This window comes from Tauraco erythrolophus, chromosome 12 (assembly GCF_009769465.1).
Source record: "Tauraco erythrolophus isolate bTauEry1 chromosome 12, bTauEry1.pri, whole genome shotgun sequence".
NCBI lineage: Eukaryota > Metazoa > Chordata > Aves > Musophagiformes > Musophagidae > Tauraco > Tauraco erythrolophus.
In genome coordinates this window covers 20,443,646-20,462,790 of record NC_141476.1, presented here as the reverse complement: position 1 = coordinate 20,462,790, position 19,145 = coordinate 20,443,646, and the positions used below count along the sequence as shown (strand labels likewise).

The 19,145-nt window shown below is 36.7% G+C and overlaps 1 protein-coding gene across 18 annotated transcripts in view; it reads right to left on the bottom strand.

Annotated features, from left to right (window-relative positions):
- ATP2B2 (ATPase plasma membrane Ca2+ transporting 2) overlaps positions 1 to 19,145 on the bottom strand; it is a 175,363-nt gene that overhangs the window by 56,729 nt on the left and 99,489 nt on the right. For 13 of the 18 annotated variants that reach the window (XM_086619166.1, XM_009988232.2, XM_086619169.1 and 10 more), the window contains 4 exons: positions 17,505 to 17,546; positions 15,754 to 15,918; positions 13,334 to 13,548; positions 11,543 to 11,785 (listed from right to left, as the gene is read on the bottom strand). In XM_086619166.1, coding sequence (XP_086475292.1) covers positions 11,543 to 11,785; positions 13,334 to 13,548; positions 15,754 to 15,918; positions 17,505 to 17,546 — 665 coding nt within the window. The remainder of the gene's footprint in view (positions 1 to 11,542; positions 11,786 to 13,333; positions 13,549 to 15,753; positions 15,919 to 17,504; positions 17,547 to 19,145) is intronic. The other 5 variants (XM_086619171.1, XM_009988235.2, XM_086619180.1 and 2 more) reach the window with 2 other exon arrangements.

Genomic DNA, 19,145 nt, shown 5'->3' with positions numbered 1-19,145 from the left:
TGAGTTATTCCTTTTCATCTCCTAATCCATTTTGGTTCTCTAATGTGAACTTTTTCCTTTTGTAATAAATTGTCTACATTTCAAGATTAAAGTAATTAAAGTAGAAGGTTGATGTCTTTTAATTTAAAAAATAATAATATTTTTTTAAAATCTCTCAATTCCAAATGACAATGATTCATGGCTGAATTTAAACAGTGGTACATTAATACACCACGCTACAATTCCAAGAATGAACTCTGCCTTGTTATGACACTACTGATTAATCATAGTCACAACTAGGATACTCCAGCTTTAGTGTTTCCAGATTAGATTAAACTAAATTTTACAGATGCATATTCTTCTCCACATTTTCCCCACAAGACTTTTGGTATATTTATTATACTATAAGATGTTATTTGTCTTTATGTAGGGACTTTCCTATCATTATCGATCAAAACCATTCATATGTTCCATTAGATCATTTAATGACAACTTGGCTCTCAGATTTTAAAAATAATGTATTCCATTTCGAAAGTTGGACACTAAAAATCTCCATCCGTCCTTTGGCACAGTCCCATTCACCAGGAACTGGCAATTGTTAGATTTATACGAGTGCCATTACAGCTTTGGTTAAGTGCACAGTGTTTAACTGTTGACGAGTAACCTATATAATCAAAATAATTAAGACATGGTAATTGTTATTAACTTACTTTAATTAACAGCCAATTTACTTTAAATACAGTCTAAGTGCAAGGTTTCAGTTAAAGCTAGCTTTAAAGAAAGAAGCAAGAGCATGTTTCTCCCCTATTACCAATATCGTTAGAACACAGACCAGAATGACAAATGTGCCATTTCTAAACCAAATTGATGAAAATTTAAAACAGATTAACAGATTTTACAACTTTCTGATATTTTTTCCATATATTTGGCAAAAGCTTGCTATATTTTCATGAATGACAGATGAGCTCAATGTTTTCCTTTAAGGGCAAAAGAGAAATTGCACTTAATTGCAGAATTATAATTGGTGCCTCCATAATGCCAACCCAAACATCTGCTACCTTGTTTTAGATCTATTAAACTGAGGTTTTACTGCATGCTGATATTAGACTGGCTTCATGAGTGTTGCAGACACAGAAAACAGAGACAGGAGACAAACTGCACAATGTTGAGCTTATCAGGTAGTGAAAATTCAATTTCAAGGCAACATCTGCAGTTTAAAAAGTGTATTTCCAAATCAGAACCAATACTAGGGATCTACATGCTTTCGCCAACATTAAAAGCGTTAATGCATCTGTTTTAAGGCTGAAACCTGATATTTGAGATTTGAGGAGAGAGAGATACATTTGCTTTAGTTATAGCAGTGATCTAATGAGCAATTGTACACTTGGAAAATGTCCTTTGAGTCACTCTAACACAAGCTATAGTAATCCAGCAAGTTTTCTCCCCAGTGTCTCAAGACTTTCTCTCATCGAGTTTGCCTATGAAAACCATATTCAATGTTTCTGAACGTGTCACCATCAAAATTCCTGTTACATAGTCTTCCTCACTTTCAGTCAACTAGTTAACTCTCTTGATCAAAATTAATCACATTTCTTAAAACACCTGGGCTAGCAGCCTGAAGCGTTTCTTGTGCATGCCTTCTGCTAGCCATATTGGCCACGAATTTCAGCCACAAAGCTGTGAAACACACACCATCTATTCTATCCCATGCATCTAAATATACCAAGTCTCATTTGAATTTGCATAACCTTCTCTATGCCTTTTACTAATTAGAACTGGAAATCCTGTAGTGCACTGTAGACATTAAATCATCATTTTAGGCTAATGAATTGAAAAAAAAAAACCCACCAACATCAAACAAAAAAGCAGTGCCACTATCTAAAAACACATACTGTGACAATGCTCATACTGTACAAGAATTCAGTCATCACATTAAACAACAGAAAATGCATTGCCTTATGTATGCACATCAAAACTTGAGTTTTAACAAAAGAAATAGTATTGACAGGTAGCTGATCTGTGCAAATGGTCTTCATTTGCACAAAACTTACCAATACTTCAGATTTTCTACTTTTCTACTAAATACATCTCAGACAGGAAAACTAAGTTTCTAGAAAGACGAAAGCAAAAATCAGTCTTAATACTCACTGCCTTTCTGGTTGCAGCACAATTACAAACAATTTGTATAGTTTAAGGAGCTAAATTTAGTAAGTGCAAAGCAAATCCAGCCACATGAAACGTAGAAGAAAGTTTTTTCACTTGTCTTAAGCTACCGATTATAGCCCATTATAATTATAGATCTTCGCTGCTAATAGTGCACATTTCCAGAGTAAGGAAAAGGGTTCTTCAAGCATCCACGTCTAAAAGAGTCTAAAACCACTAACAGCAGCTATTTCACTTCTCATACAAAACGTACTCCTCTTTACATCTACACTAGCGTGTATCAGCTGAAATTATTTATAAATCGGTTTTGGTTAGTTAGAGGTTGTTTGCTTGGGGGGCAAATGCATGAGCTCAAGTGTATATAATATGTTAGAGCAATGCTTATCTAATATTTTCTCAGAGGGATTTTTTTTGCATGATTGGTGGAGTAATGTTTGAGATGCATTATAAATTCAGTCCTCTGGCCAGTCCCTCTCCTTGTCAGGACACCAAAAATGATGCCTTTGCTGGGCAGAACAGCAGACTCTGAGACCGAAGCCAATTTTTATCTGATTATTCATTCAGAAGGAAACGGGACAGGAATGATGGAGAAGTTGAACATCCTGTCCTTTATAGGAAAATTCTCTCAGAAAACTTGTCTCTCACCTCTTCCAAACATACAGGCCCTAGCAAACCAGCAATGAGCACTGTCTGTAAGGTAACCTAATCCTCTGCTCGCTTGAATAAGTAGAAACCACGGGAAAACAGCAATGGCATAAGAAATAGACCGTGGAACTTCTTAACATGCTCAGTACTTTCCTTCAGTATTATGAACGATGAGCTGCATCTATTGCCCAGCACTCATTCATAATTTCAGATGGATGAGTTGCCCCCATGTCTCCACAAAGACTTGCCAGTAGGCAGCCGCACTCTTTTGCTGTGTGTGTCTGCACTTACACGTGACGCACGTTTGTAGTAGTACTTACTACTAATTGTCCTAATTTTTTAAAACTTCCTTCTAGAAGCTTAATTTTTCCACACAAGGTGTCTGCCAAACCAGACATTTCTTCTGTCATTTCTTCAATGACACTAAAGAACAGCATAGTTCTGACTGCGTTAAAATACTCCAGCAACCTTTCCTTTGAGAACTTTCCGTTTCCTCTGCTAGACTGCAGCTGGGAAAAGGATTTTATGTAACGGATGCCTCCTGCCTTCTGCCCATCCAAGTCACATGCCCCTGAGAAATCAGACCCTTCAAAGCCATATGCCTTCGAGCAGCGAGTGCCCCTTGCAGTCTGCTCAGAACCAGTGGTCACAGTTCTTCAGAACCCTATTCATTCCAGAGATTTTTCCAGCTTATCTGGCACCATCTCTAAAAGCAGAAAGGCCATCGTTTTTGGACGCCTTCCCACTCTCACTTGTAAGTAACAGAAATATGACTAATTGGAATGCAGAGGAGCCAAGAGCTTCACATGTAAGAGAAAACTGGAAGCTTGAAAGAAAAATTAGTAGAGGGGGCTACCTGCCGAAGAAAGCAGGAACTGGAATTCGAAGCATAGTTTCTTGCTTACTGTGTATTTAATATCAACTTTCCAGGACTAGCTGTGTCTCAAAAGAAAAGAAAAATAATATTTTGCTTACATTAACAGAAATATAACAAATCTTATTAAGTGCAGTTTCGTTCACAAAGAATAGCAACACAACGTCGATTTAAAGTCTTTTTCAACTCTGTAAAGTAACTTCTGCACATTTATTGCTCTGAAATTAGCAAGATGTTTTCTCTTATTTACTTTATTGCTGATCTATTGTATTTTAGGCATTGTACCAGGCATTGTGGCTGTTTTGGTTTTTTTTTCCCCCCAGAGGCATAAACCACACTAGAGTTCTGAGTGTAAAAAGAAAACTTACTAAAAAATATATAGCATATACTATATAATACATATTTATGTAACATATATCTGAAAGAAAATTTCATATTTCATTACGGGGTGATTCACCCACTGCATTGTTTTTAATAAGTCTATTTGTGTATCTTTGTTTGATTTTAAACCCACTAGCATTTTCTATAAAATTGGTATTAAATTTACACATCCAAAATTATTATCTTCCTGTTCCTGATGACAAAGAACACAAAGAAAACCTACATTAAAACAGATGTGCCTGAAGTAAGTGGTTTACACCCACTCACATAAAAACAAAAGCTCCCGTCAGGAAAACATGCTCCCTGATAATATCCCCCACCAAGTGCTAACACCAAATTCCAACCAGCATATCAATCAGCTCCAAAGCGTGATGACTTCAGCTCAGCAGGATATCATAGGCATGAATACAAGTATGTGTTAAAATCATTCATTATTTCATTATTTTATTTTTTTAAAAAAAAAGGGTCCAAAAAGAGATCAGACAACAATAAGCAACATTTATATATCTGGATGAAAACACCTTGGAATACCTTGCAGGAAATATGACTTTTAAAGCCCACACTCATCAACAGGTGAATTTGGAAATATCTGGCACTTATAAGTGAATCATCTCACGCCAGTACAAGATGAGTGGCAAACAAGAACATGAAAGTAAGATAAATAACATAAAAGAAAATCCTGTGCAAGGTAATAGGAAAAATTTGTTGCATCATCGCAATTTAAAAATCTAATTTACTCATTTTCATACAAGCAAGCAGGAAAAAAAAAAAAGCTTATGTGGTAAATGATATTACGGTAACAAAAAGCTTCCAAATAACTGTCAGTCTTGTTTATAATCTTGTAGTGATTATTTATTCCAACAGGAATAAATTCAATCTGCAATTACCAAACTGGGAAGGCAAAGAAGGTCAGAGGAAGGAGGTGTTTATTACCTTGTTTTCTGTCAAACGAAGAAAGAAAATAAAGAAATAAAATTTAACTTGATCATAAACTTTTTATCTAGCACGGGAATAACTTGTCATGCTACATTCTACAGTGCCGGATTATTTTATTTATCCATCTTCTCTCCCTCTGCTCATTTGCTGCTGAGGCAGGACGGTCACCCCTTGCTTTGACAGAAACAGAAACCAGGACTGAGGAGAAGAGTTGCCAGGAGCTGCAGTCCTGTTGTCCAGTTCATTTACAACCACGGCCTACTGCATAACGCCAGCTTCAGGGCCAGAAGGAGCCCTGCCCCAGCACGTGTCTCTCACCTGCCCCACCTGTAACATTGCTGCCGTGCTGTGGGGAAAGCTGCCCTGCCTCTGGCAGCCCGGCCGCTAACGAGCACACGCGACCTTCCGGAGAGCTTAACAACATCGAGAGCAGATTTACAGGATGGCCCTGCTCTCAGCTCTGCTCCCTAATCCCTCTTTGCTTAGGTAAATCCATCCCACAGGCAACTGCCGAGAAGCCTTCTGGGCAGCTGATTCCATCGCACCCCTCACAACTCTCAAGAAAGGAGAGTTTATTCAAAGAAAGGTTTTTGCCAGCAAGACACGGCCCTTGACCCCGACGGCAGAAAGCGCACGGCTGGGATAACGACGTGTCCACGCTTTATGCATTCAAAGAGTCTTTTCTAAACACAGTTATTTCAATTATTAACTCAGTAGCTAATTTAGTGAGAAAAGCTATATTTGTACCTCTTATTATATAAAATTTCCATGGCAAGTGATGTGTGAAGATCATTAGTCCCTGCTAATTACCATTCCTAGAAGCAGAGACAATTAACTACATGATCTATTATCTCTAATAATTATTATTTACACGGTAAATAATATGCACACTACAGATTGGTTTTTTTTCCTGCCTAGCTTATTCTGAGAAAATGCTTACTAAGGAATTTATGAAAAAGTTTTAAAGAAAATATTGTTGGGGATTTTTTTTCATGATGATTGTCTTGCTTATCTATAAAAAGATACTTTGTCCTGCATTGTCTCGTCCCATCTATAATGTGTATCTACATGATACAGTCATGTATCACTCTGGGAACAACATATGGAAATTGAGATAAAGATACAAATTTACCAATAACAGTAATGATTTTGCCTATGAAGTAAAAACTCTTACAAAGTATACAGATTTTAGAGATCAGTTCAAATTTCAATCAAATCAAATAATTTTTTAATTTTTAATGGATCAAATGCACCATTTAGCTGGAGACTCAGAAATGCTCCAGACAACATTTTAATGCCATCACCGGAGCACTTCAAAAAACAAGAGCATATACAATTTTCAGACATTTCCATTACCAAACTTGCATGCTGAAAGGAGCCAATAAAAGACTTACAGGACATAAGACAGCCTTACTGACCTAAATCCAACCCTCCTGAGTTGGAAGATGCCACCCTGAAAATCATGCACTGATTTTCTGCAAAGCAGATTTTCCTCTGTGTTCCTCCCTGTATCGTGTGTTTAGTAACTTATTGGACCCCTAAAGATTGCAGAACAAACACTGTAAGATCTGGGGCAGAGCTTCATGAGTTCATACAAATCCATTTGTTCTTCTTCAGATAGTGAAAAAATTAGAATTTTTTAATGGTAGGGAGCTATAGAAGGAGTAAACCAGAATTTAGGCCAGGCTATTTACTGGAGTTGTCATTTAATGTTATCATAAATGAAAACCTTCCTCCATCTATCCTTATTAATTTGGTTTGGCATTCTGTCCTCATTTCTGTCCTCATTTTACGTGTATGTGTTTTTGTTGGGGTTTGTTACGGTTTTTTGAAGTATCTATTTTAACTTAGAACGCTGTTAGCAGCACTGAGTGAACTTATCTGGATAAAATAAGAGATGACCTGAACCTTCATGTACAGCAAAAACAAATGATGCTTTTATCCGTACTTTAACACAAGAAACAAAGAGCTCGAGAATAGGTTTTAAGAAAAACGCACCTGAAAGTAAAAATATCTTTCCAATTTCAAATACCAAAACAACTAAAAACTTAGTTTGGAGGATAAAAGCTATTTTCTCATAGTTCTCCTTTGAATAAAGAGAGAATTCCAGTGACATCCAATAGCAGTTCCATTTAGCATGACTGCCCGTGGCGGACAGCTACAATATAGTACAGGCTCTTTTGCTGTTGCCTCAGGAAATACAAACTCTGCTGATTTTCTGTTGATAAGTTTGGCATAATCTGATCTATGGGGATTTGAGCTTTGCATAAGAAATTAAATAACCAATCTTTCCAAAACAGCTAGGGTCTCCTTCTTCCATCCCGTTTTGAAAACAAGGCTTCGTATAAATACACAGACACACAAATGTACGTGTACAGACAGGTAAAAGAAAAGGTCTACGCGCTGTCAGACAAGAATTAGAGACCTGCAAGCACCACTGTTCAAAAGAGATGACGTTTCAATCCTCTTTTTCCATCCCTGATAACTTTATACATTCATGTAGGGAAACAGATGGAAAAATCCATAGACCAGTCTACTACTTCTCAAGGTTTTAAATGATTCAGTAGGAAACTTCCAAATATCTATATTCCCAAAACCAACTTTACAGCTGTTTTCAAGAAGACCTTACTCTACTGAAAGTGATGGAATTCTGAGGCCTTTTTGTCCCGAAGTTTTACAAAGTCATATTCATTACTTGACTAACATTTACTAACATACAGACTAACACACATTTACTTCATTTTCCAAGAAGCTGTGGCAGGGAGTGAATGTCAAGATCCTTGGTTTAAGGATGTTACTCCATTGTGCCAACACACTGTGCGAATGCCGTAAATGACACTCCAGATCGTCGGAACTGAGAACAGCCCTCCTGATGCAGACCCAGATATTCAGCTAATATAGGTGTAAGTAGCTTTTTCGCTCCCTAGGCACCTCTTAAGCGCCAAATGAAATGCCTGTGTTAGATCCTAACAACACCAGGTCCAGCTGGGTCATTTCCACCGGTGCTAAAAATCATTCATCTAAATACGAATTGTGATCTCTTCTTAATAAGACATCATACCCATCCAGGAAGCATGTCATCTATGCCCTCTGACAGTTTTCAGGAAATTAGAAGAATACTTTTCTAATTAAAACTCAATTTATGCAAGCAAGAGCTCAAACCACTAGGTTTGGTATTTGGAGTCTCTACTTCATTACTGCTCCATAACTAAGATCAATGAACTTCTGCTCCAAGTGCAATCAACATATTCCCAAATCACCAATTTTGTTTTCTGAGTAAGAGATGCTTTACAGTCCTCATCACAGCTCACATGCGAAAATGTATGAAGCCTAATTTTTAGTTCCGTGTGGGAAAGCTATCTAAAACATGAATTTTGGAAAAGAAAGGCTTTCTGGAGAACAGCTTCACATAAACAGCATAAAAGCAGGATTAAAGTTGCTCTGAAGCTAATGGAATGCAAAATCAGCTCACCCAGCAACTTAATCCTTTGGAAGCATAAAAAGGAACTATATTTAATAACGCTTTTGTTCAGTTGGAATAATTTGTGTTTAATTTCTCAAGGAAATTCAAATCTTTTATCCCAAGCAGTGATATTATTTTCTTTTTATATTTTCATCAATGGTTCAATTGCCCCTTAATCAAAAGACAATGCAAGAGGGAATATTTCTCATTCAGCAGAGCATCTTGACTAATTTTATGGCCCCATATGTGATCCCTCTGAACAGAAGTTCACACAAAGCACAATTTACAACATATGCATAACTAGATAACTAAAAATAGGATATGTAAAATTCAATCTGAGCCACAGAACACTTATATGCCCTTTAGGTTTGAGCTGATATTCACAATTTGATTAAATATGCTCTAAGAATGAGTGCACAAGTATGCATCCAGTATTAGCAGCTAGAAAAATAATTCTGTACACATCATCCTGGAAGCAACTCCCCTACGTATTTTTTACTGTATTTATTTAGGATTTATAATGAATGAGGGTGATGAAACAATACCTTGTATCTTAAACTTTAGCTTAAGCTTGTTATAAACAACGAATAAAATGAACTCCTCTGATATTGGAGCTGTTATTCTTGTAGGATGCACACTGCAAGGCTTGATCGTATGATGCAGTTATAATAGCTAAAAAATCACCATTAATTTTACACAGATGAGTTCAAGTAGCTGTCTGATATGCATGCAGAACAAAGGTGATTTCAAGGATTTCACTCGTTTATCAATTTTACAAAGAACCAGTCCCTGTGCAAAGCTAAAAAAGAACTGAAATGGTGAAATATTGACTCTTTTTAATAGGCACACATAAATAATTTCGACAAGAAGCAAGGAAGTCAAGCCAGAGTAAAAAAAAAATAAAAAATTTTGAAATGATATTGAGATCAAAGTGAAATTTTAGTACTATTGACAGAAGTTTTTCAGTCAAATGAAACTATTACCGCAAGAGAAAGACAGAACATTAAACTTAGTATTACAGATGCATCGGTCTGGAAATTCTGATGCCTTCCCATGCCTTACTCAGAAACCTAAAACTATTCTGAGTTTCAGAGAGGGCCAACTGGTATGGAAGTTGAACAGAAACATTTTGTGACTGTGTTTGCTCTCAAGCATTTGTAAGGAACAGGAAAACATACAACAAATGAAGCACAGGGTCTTGCTCTGCCAGCTACACCTGACTTAACTACCACCCAGTCTGCCTGCCCTCTGCCTTGCTGTTTCTTAGGAACGAGGAAAATTCTGCCAACATTGGTAAGGTCCTTTCCAAGCCCTCCCAAAGTCAAACTTCACAGTGACAGCTAGGACCGATGCTGGTGACCAGCAGTACCGCTGTAGTGGTTATACAAGCACAAATTTACAGAGCTATCTGGTACCCTTCATCCCCATTTGTCCATATTACCTTGTCTTAATCTCAGCCTGTGTGTTGAGGACGAGTTTGATTCAATTTCTCTTTCTACAGAAGTACCTAACCTTACTTAGGCTGTAACAATATTAACATAACTAAGATGCATGTTCCTCTCCCCAGCAATCAGATGTTATACTGATTTATGAAAGCATGATCCACTCAGCAATAGTAAAACATTCTTGCTAATTTACAAATACCCAAATTAGATTCCAAAAAGCCACTGCCATAAAACATCCACGCTGAGCTATTACACAGCGTTTACACTCAACCACCCTGAGAACGGAGGGCCCATCTTTCACTTCAGATAATCTGCTTGATTTTGACCTGGACAGACCATGGGAAAAGGGCAGAATAAGATCCCAGATTCAGCTGGGAACTAGCACTGCCTGGCTGGACACTCGCAGCCAGAACTGGTGCTTTTCCAGGGTATCCGAATTCAAAGCCAGAAGGACCAGCTCCAGCCTCGGCTGGCTAGAGCTACTTGTCTGCACAGTGCAGCAGAAGAGGTGCACTCACATTGTTGCCTGATTTCCACCTGTGAGGTGGAAGCTCACAGTATTCTTCTGAGCTGATGGAGGCTGTGTGTGATTCCCCGTCCACTCCTGGTGTAAGAAACAGCTCAAGTCGCCTCAGGAGCTGCTCCTCCCCATGTTTCCTTTTCCAGGGAGCTTTCAGGGAGAACAGAAGAGGGAGTGCATCCCAGCACTGGTGACTGTCTGAAGGCTGCCTAAGCTGTGGCCTGACTTCAGACACTAACCCTGGCTACACAATCCTCAGGAGCATTCATATCAAAACCACCTTTGCCACAAACACACTTTGCTTATCAGCATCAGGTTTCTCTAAACATTATTCTTCCTAGTGTTAATTGTTACCAATATCTAGATATTTACATAGCAAGAATTAAAGGAAATATATGCTCCAGTACTCAGAACTATTTCACCAATTGTTTTCTGTGATGGTATTTTAAAAAGACTACTTTTAAAACAAACATGAAGTGCATGCAAGACTATGTTATGCAGCTCAGCACAGAGCTATAAAAAGGATAATACATAAATTCATAAACTAAAAAAAAAAAAGTATTTGTTCTGCAATATTAAAATTAAGCTTGACCTTTCAAAGAACAAGTCCTCTGGAACTACAAAAGTTTCTGGCCTCTTAATTAGCTTCGTAAATCAGAAATTATATTTCCATTTTGCCCTCCTTTACAAACTGAATAAAATACTTCTGGATGTAATTCACTTGAAACCAGAATGAATAAAGATCATTAACCTCGCTCATTTAACCAATCCAATTTGTCCTATTTGAGAATTAATTGAAAGTCCTTAGATATATAAAAATCATTTTACAGATACAAAGTCTCAGCAAAAAATAGTTGTCTTAGCAAATTTACCTGCACCTAAACTGGGCCATCCCAATCTAACAATAGCAGGAGTATTTTAAACGTGTCATAGTCTTGTACTTATAAGTACATCCCTATCCTTAAAAGAAAAACAAAAAATACATCGTTTTTTCAGCACCTGTTCTCATTTTGAAGACCTCAACTGTATTTATTGCTTCATAATCAACAACAGGATGTTAAAGAATGAACATTGTTTAAAGAAATTAAAACATCCTTCGCTATGTTTCATTTTATTGACAGAAAAAGCCTACTTACCAGAATTTTTGTAGTATAAGCACTGTTGATGGCAATTGCGTTAACCAGCAAATCGAGGGTTTTGGCGGGTACAGAGTCTGGGTCAGGGATCTCTTTGTAGTGGACATCACCAACGTAGGCCTGGACGACCGTCATCCGGTTGGTTGTCAGTGTCCCTGTTTTGTCGGAGCAGATGGCTGTAGCATTACCCATAGTTTCACAAGCATCTAAGTGGCGGACCAGATTGTTATCCCTCATCATTTTCTGAGAAAAAGTAAAATAAAAAGCCTTCAAGATTTGCTTTGACAGATTTTTAACATCAGTTATAAAAAGCAAAAAAGCACGTATTTAGTCTTGTGCATGAGAACATAACGCTCACGAAGCTGGAACTTTGATCGGGGCCAATGACCCGAGCGCCAGTTACAGACAACCAAGCCCTGAAATAATTTTGCCTTTGACAAACCAACATAATTCCATCATTTTTTTGCAGTATATATACATTTTAAGGAATAGCTAGAACAGCAAAGATTAGCTAAAGAAACTGAAGATAACAGGATTTTTTTAAACACTACCATTAAAGCAAATATTAGACTTTTTTTTTTTTAATACTATTTCAAATGCCAGGACGTTATCTTGCAGCACACAGAGGGACTATACACTTTGGGAAAGAAAGAAACTAAGCAACCAAAAAAACCTCCATCAAACAAACAAACAAACCAACCAACCCCACAGCCACAAAAAAACCACCATTGTAGAACACTCCATTCCACAGTGCAAATTTTTCAAAAGATGCACAGTCATCCTGGAAATAGATGTTATACTTCTTTATATGTTTTCAACATGAAAAAAATGTGTGCGCAATCGCCTGACCCTCACTGTCAGCCAGTATCTTACACTCACAGGGCACAGTATCACCAGTTGTACACAAGGTGTATTGCAGTTAGATGCGTGACTGTCTTTGCAGTGTCAATGTGTTGCATGCCTCAGATGAAGCACATAAGAAGAATGGGAAAATATTTTAAAAGCAGCTACAGCCTTTACTAGCAAAATCCCATGCTTGAGATGCACTCTTTTTTCCCCAAAATAATGATGCTGGGGTATGTATAAACCAAGCTATTCCTGCCTAAGGTTCGTAATGTTAATTTGTCTACACACTAAATGGAAATAAACTTCACAAAATCTTCATCTCATTCCCAGAATGGTTAAACAAGGCCCATCTCACTAAATTGCTAAAACAATCTGAGAAAACTCCTAGATAGATAGTGGAGTAATCCACGAGTCCAGGATTTTAACCCTCTTTAACTGATAGAATCATTTACACTGGCAACAAAGAACTGCAACTGCATTTAAGAAAAGTACATGAAAGCTCCAGTGAAAATCTAATTTATTAGAAAAGTGTTCCTGAAGTGTCCCTGTTTAAATCCTTGTCAAAACTTTGTACTATTTCACAGGAAAATCTGAAGACAAAGTTATTCTGTATCAAAAGATTGGACTATTCTCATGGTAAATTCTGCTAAATGAATTCCTGTAACCTTGCAAACTCAGTAGGTACTTCTACTGCTTGATATGCCTGCACTGTGTAGCTTGAAAGGGATATATTAAGAATACACATGTATCTGCATTTTTATCAGAAATACTTTCAATATAAAGCAAAGTTTCACTTTAAAGAAGACATTTCACTCTCATTAATATTTTGAGCAAATTAATTTACAGGCTAATATTCATCACACCTGATAAAACCCAAAGACTAACTCATTAGTAAACTCAACTGAACAGCATTTCTTTCCCATAGTTATTTTTAATGTTTCTTACCTTCACAGAATAAGCCAGGGAAATAGTGACAGCAAGTGGAAGTCCCTCAGGAACCGCAACCACAAGTACAGTAACACCGATAATGAAGAACTTAACAAAATACTGAACATAGACAGGAGTGCACTCAGGCAACCACTGTTTCTTGTTGACCACAAACGTGTCAATGGCAAAATATAGTACCAAAATTATTACAGTGATGGCAGACATCACCAAACCTGAAAATACAAATAATCAATTACTATAAACCAAAACACAATTAAAACCATGTGCAACTAGAAATCTACATTTGAGTTTGATATGAAATCATTTGTGTATTCTACATAACCTTTTTCACCACTACCAATAATGATGCTAATGATAATTTTACAATGTAGAAAAAAACATTACTATAATACATGTACAACAGCCATATATTCCAGGGAATAAGGAAACACTGGATCCTACAGAACAGCTGAATCATACTGCTGCAATTTTTAAGCACCATCTTACTGCCCTCTTTAAAACTGCTCAGTCAGACTAGTTCAACAGGAGTTCTGCTGTTGCTTCAGATAGTTTTTTCAATTTAGTACATTACTTTGCCTGGTACAACACTTATCTGTCCTTTTAACCTCCACCTTTTACAAATTACTAGTCTATCCATATTCAAACACTCATCTTTCTTTTAAATAAGCTTATTTTAAGAGGCTTGAGAAAAGGAGTCTCCTGTAGTTTATGCTGCTGTACAAAATATTTTAGAAAAGCCCTGCTGCTGTGTCTGCTTGAATATAAATGAGGCAATACTGTAGAATCATCCACAGAACAGTTTTTAACTGTTTTTCTTGAAAATCTGATATATACTGGTGTTTCCAAGGTTTCCCTTTTCAAACGGACATGCAAACAGTGCATATTGAGGAGAATCTCAAAAGAGGTACAAGGCTGACAGTGTAGCAAAGAGACACTAATAAATATTTTAGAGAATTCAAAAAAGATCCCAGAGACTTAACATGCTCTCTCAACGACACAGACTTTGTTACGATAGCACTCCTCCTCTACAACTTTGTGCCTGGATTTGAGCATACAAATAAAAATTCCATTAGAACATCTATTTTGCCTTGATTTCTGCTCTTTGGCAGGTTTCTATGAAGCAGTTAAGCCTGCACTTCAGAATAAATTAATTTCTCTCTAATGAGATCATACAGTAGAAGGAGAATGCTGTGAATTTCATGTCTTGACTGAAGTTAAAAAAAAAAAAAAGAAATTGGTAAGCTGAAGGATGCTAAGGTTGACAAGAAACAGATGATTCAGGGAGATTGCTAAATGACAGAGGATAAAGGAAAATCCATTAAAATATTGTACAGGCAAATGCTCATGACAAGGCAAGACATACCCATAGATTGCCCAAGAAAACCAAACGAAGCAATGATTAATTTAATTCACATTACTTTCCACATTATGGTTAGAAATCCCTACACAATCACTTAAAAGTGATATTCATATGCCTGCCGAAATACCAAAGAGAATAATAATCAGAAGGCAAAGTAGAAAGGTACTTAATCTAAGAAATTAATGATCATGAGAAATGCAGTGGGTTTACATCAATGCGTATGTTGTACAACTAGCAACACAGGAGAGAAGCTGGAGGGATGTGAAACTGGGCAAAGCATGAAATTGGATATTAAAGAGATGACAATCATAGATTCCGAGTCATGCACTGTACAGGCAAAGAGGTAGAAGTGGCATCATGGGATTACGTGATCAGCTAAGTGGAATGAACTTAAAAAGGAATGAACTTAAGAAGGAATAGCATGGGTAAAAATCAGAATGGTAGAGAAGGATAAAGGAGATGGAACAGAGGTGAAGTTAGGAATCTGTTGCAGACCCTCAGCCAAGGATCTGGATAAAGATCTCTTTAATACCACTAGAAAAACATTACATCATTATGAAAGATTTTCATTTTCTACCTACATGTTGCAGAAGAAGTGCTACTTATAACAGTATGGACCAGATGGCACTGGATACAAGAGTCAACAGATGTGTCATATTCGGTAGAAGACATGAACATGGATATTAAGAGAGAACAGAATGATTTCAGAATCCGTAAGAGGGAAATACTGTGTGAGTGATATTGTGAGATGATATTAGAGATTCTGAAACTGAGTACTCAGAAGTTCTAAAGGAAATTAAATACATAATTATATTTCATTTTGATTCAAACATTCATTACAATCCAAGTTGCCGAAGCTTCCAGTTTCTTGACAGTCAAAGTCAAGTTTTAGAGGAATAACAGATCTTCAATACCACATACCATCCTTAGAACAACATTATGGTGACCTATTTCTAAATATTGCAGTAAAAAAAGGCCTCTCTCTTTTAAGAAGAATTTGTTATTAGCTTCGTTGCTAGCAAAACACCCTGCTGTTCGGTCAGTTACCCAGTCGTACCTGCTTTGCCTATCTGGACCGCCAGCTTGGTCAGCTTTCCTTGAAGAACAGATTTTTCTTTCTTGTGCATGTTGGATTTCTTCTTGTCTTTGTCATCTCCCTCTCCCCCTTCTGCACTCTTCAGTGGCTGCATCTCCATGGCAGCAGCCCCATCCTGCTGCTTGGCTAATAATGCAGAACAAAACTGTTACTCCAAAACTACTCATTCTTTTTATCTTAGTGTTTACATCGAATTCAGCCAGCAGCACCCATTGCAGGGGCTAATGGCAACACAGAGGATTGTAACTGTGCACAGAATTACACTCCCCTCCCGCGGCAGACAGATGCCTCTATGAGACACAGTGGGGTTCTGCAGGGGCACAAACGTACAAGTGTACCCATGTGCACCCCACACACATGGGGACATGTAACGCGCCGTTTGTCATGTACCATGAAAACTGCTGATCTTTCTTTCTTTCTTTCTTTTTTAAGCCACCGATGAATTCTGTGTTATACACATATAATCACCTCATGTCTTGCATATTGCTCCTTCAGTAACAGAACGTCAGTACTGCAGGATTTCCTAGAAGAGCAGATCTCAAATGCTTTGGCAAACGGAAGGTCTGTATTTCTCTAAATTTTGCTGTGTCCCATAGATTACAACGCACCCTTACAATCACGCTTTTAATGAAAATATTTTAAAGGCAATGTGGTTCCACCGATGATACGTGCATCACTTCTCTTGACTGCACAGGCACCCCAGTGACCAGTGGGCCACGCTGCGAACCACGCCAGTCCGGTATCAAAGAGAAGGACACGTTTTTTAAAAGCAATGACATTCCGGTTTATATATGTGTATGTGACTGTTCTGTATTGAACACAGACTTGAGCAAATTAAATAGAATGAGATGAAACAGCTTTGCTTTGACATTTGTGAACAGACTGTACAAAACTATGCGTATTTGACCTGGAAATCTAATTTGTCTCTCTAACTTTAAAATTTATTCATTTAGGATTACTTCATTTAATAGTTTTGTACCATTAATAATTGAGTTTATCTATTCCATTTATGATCCACCACCTTCACAACCTTTAGTATTATCTGAGAAGAGAACTTATAGTTTAATTTACTTATTTGGCATAACCCAAAGGAATCATGACAGCTGTGTCTCATAATAAAAAGGGAATCATGACTTTTCTTCAAAGAAAGCAAACTACTTATTTCCATTTCTTCCTGAGACTGTACATTAAACAAGAAGCTCCTAAGATTCTTAATCTTCCTGTTATTTATTCTTATAATATGCTTTTACACTGCTAAATAAGCTCTTGGCTTTAAAGTTTCCTTTTGTTATTGCTTTACCTCCTCCCTGCAAATGCAAATATGTCCATACAATACCATTAAACACCAAAGATGACAAGACATATCAAACATCAGGCTGGAAATTCACTAACAATACATAGCATACATAACTTGCACAAGAAAAATGAATTCAAATGACCTTTGTGACATGAAAGTATCATCCATAAATGGCTTATTAGAAACACAGATGATCTCCTATCCTAAATACCTGATATATCAAAATTCCGTAAGTTATAATTTCTTTGGTAGGTTTTTTTTATTGAGAGGTAGTTTGGGTTTTTTTTAATGTCCTGTTTGAACAATAGGGCCATTTTTACACACAGGCACAAATAATTTCATTTTATTTTTTAACAGATTTTAACTAGATGCTAAAAATACAATCCACAACCTCCTTAATATGAAAGAAGATTACCTTTGTTCTGGCTGTTCTCCATATTCCCATCCTGCATTTTGCCTATATGACGAAAAATTTCAACAGACAACAGACAGTAAACAATCTTCACCCAAGACAGAACATGAAAATGGGAATTTAAATAAAAAGGGCAGACAAAAGTAATGAGCATGTTACAGGTACTTATTTATGATTCAGTAGCCGTTGTTATCATATGTTTACTTAGAAGCAGGGACAACTTAGCTGGACACATACAAGGAACTGCAGTCAAGTTCAATATTGTGACATGTAAAATACTAAATATCAGCATAAAATTTTGAGCAAATTGCATAAACTAGGTGAAACTAATAAAAATAATCCAGTGGAAAGAAGAATTTGAATAGTATTCCTGAACTGACATTTCAGAGAGCTGGGACTTAAAAAAACCCGCAGGTGTAATTGTAGCACACACCAGGACAGAGCATGACTTTCTTGATATATTCCAGAATTAAATTCATTGTTTTAGTAAATTAAGACAAAATAAAAATAACAGTGTTAATAAATATAAATAAAAATGTAAATCAAGTATGACTTTAAAATTACATCTTCCTCACTTGGTTGTATTATTTAGCAAGTTACTTCTGTACATAGGAGTGCCAGGTGCTCATCCTATATTCAGATTTATCCCAAAGAAAGATTTGCCAAGTGCATCTGTAATTGCCAATTTAAGAATTTAGCTACATGTAGTCTCACTACATCAAAGGCCTTATTTGTTTTTTTTTTAAATTGAAAGTATCTGATCTGATCTGAAAGTATCTTACACTTTGAAAGTGTGTATCATATAAAAATGGCAAAATACAAATTAGAGCATACAAAACTTTAGTATTCAGAATAACCAGCATACAATTTCAAATATATCCAAAATTTCTTGGTGGGATCCCTCATGAAACTTTCACAGTGATATATTAATCTGTCTTATGGAAAAGACTACTTGAGTTTTATAAATATTACATTCAGAATGGATGACATTCTCTTTTGTAGTTTTGTATAATGCACAATAAAAAACAACACTAAAGAAAATTAATAGTTAAAACAACTTTACAGGATTTTTGATGCATTCTAATAAGAAATGTATCAACTAGATTTAAAAAAAAAATAAGAAGACAGCCCTTAAGTCCTGCTCTTTGAACTTCCTGCAATAACACAGCGGGTGCTGACATGCACAATGAAGCAGCAGAAATTATGCTTCAACGTAGGTATTATTTTTTTCACTCTATGCTGTGAATAAATAGTAGCAAAATTAAAAGGCTAAGATGCATTTCTTGCATGTTTGTGTTTTCAGTAATTGGGAGATCACTAAAAACTTCCTTCTCAAAAAGAGTGAAAATGGCCAAATCAGTCATAAATTGATCACTATAGTATTTCACTCCAAACTAACAGGCTACAGGCACTGAGAAATCCAGAAGCACAAAATTACAATAAAAGAAAGGATGTTTTGCTACATATAGTCATCTCAGCACTCAGATGGATTACTAAAGCATGCAGAGTAAACCATTTAGCATCAACTGCTTGTCTGTATTTCAAACTCTACTCCCACCTTGGCTGCAATGTGACTTTTAAAAAGGCAGTACATGTCTTCCAAAGGCTTACGTTTTGCCAGGAGACAAGGATCTACGAACCTGA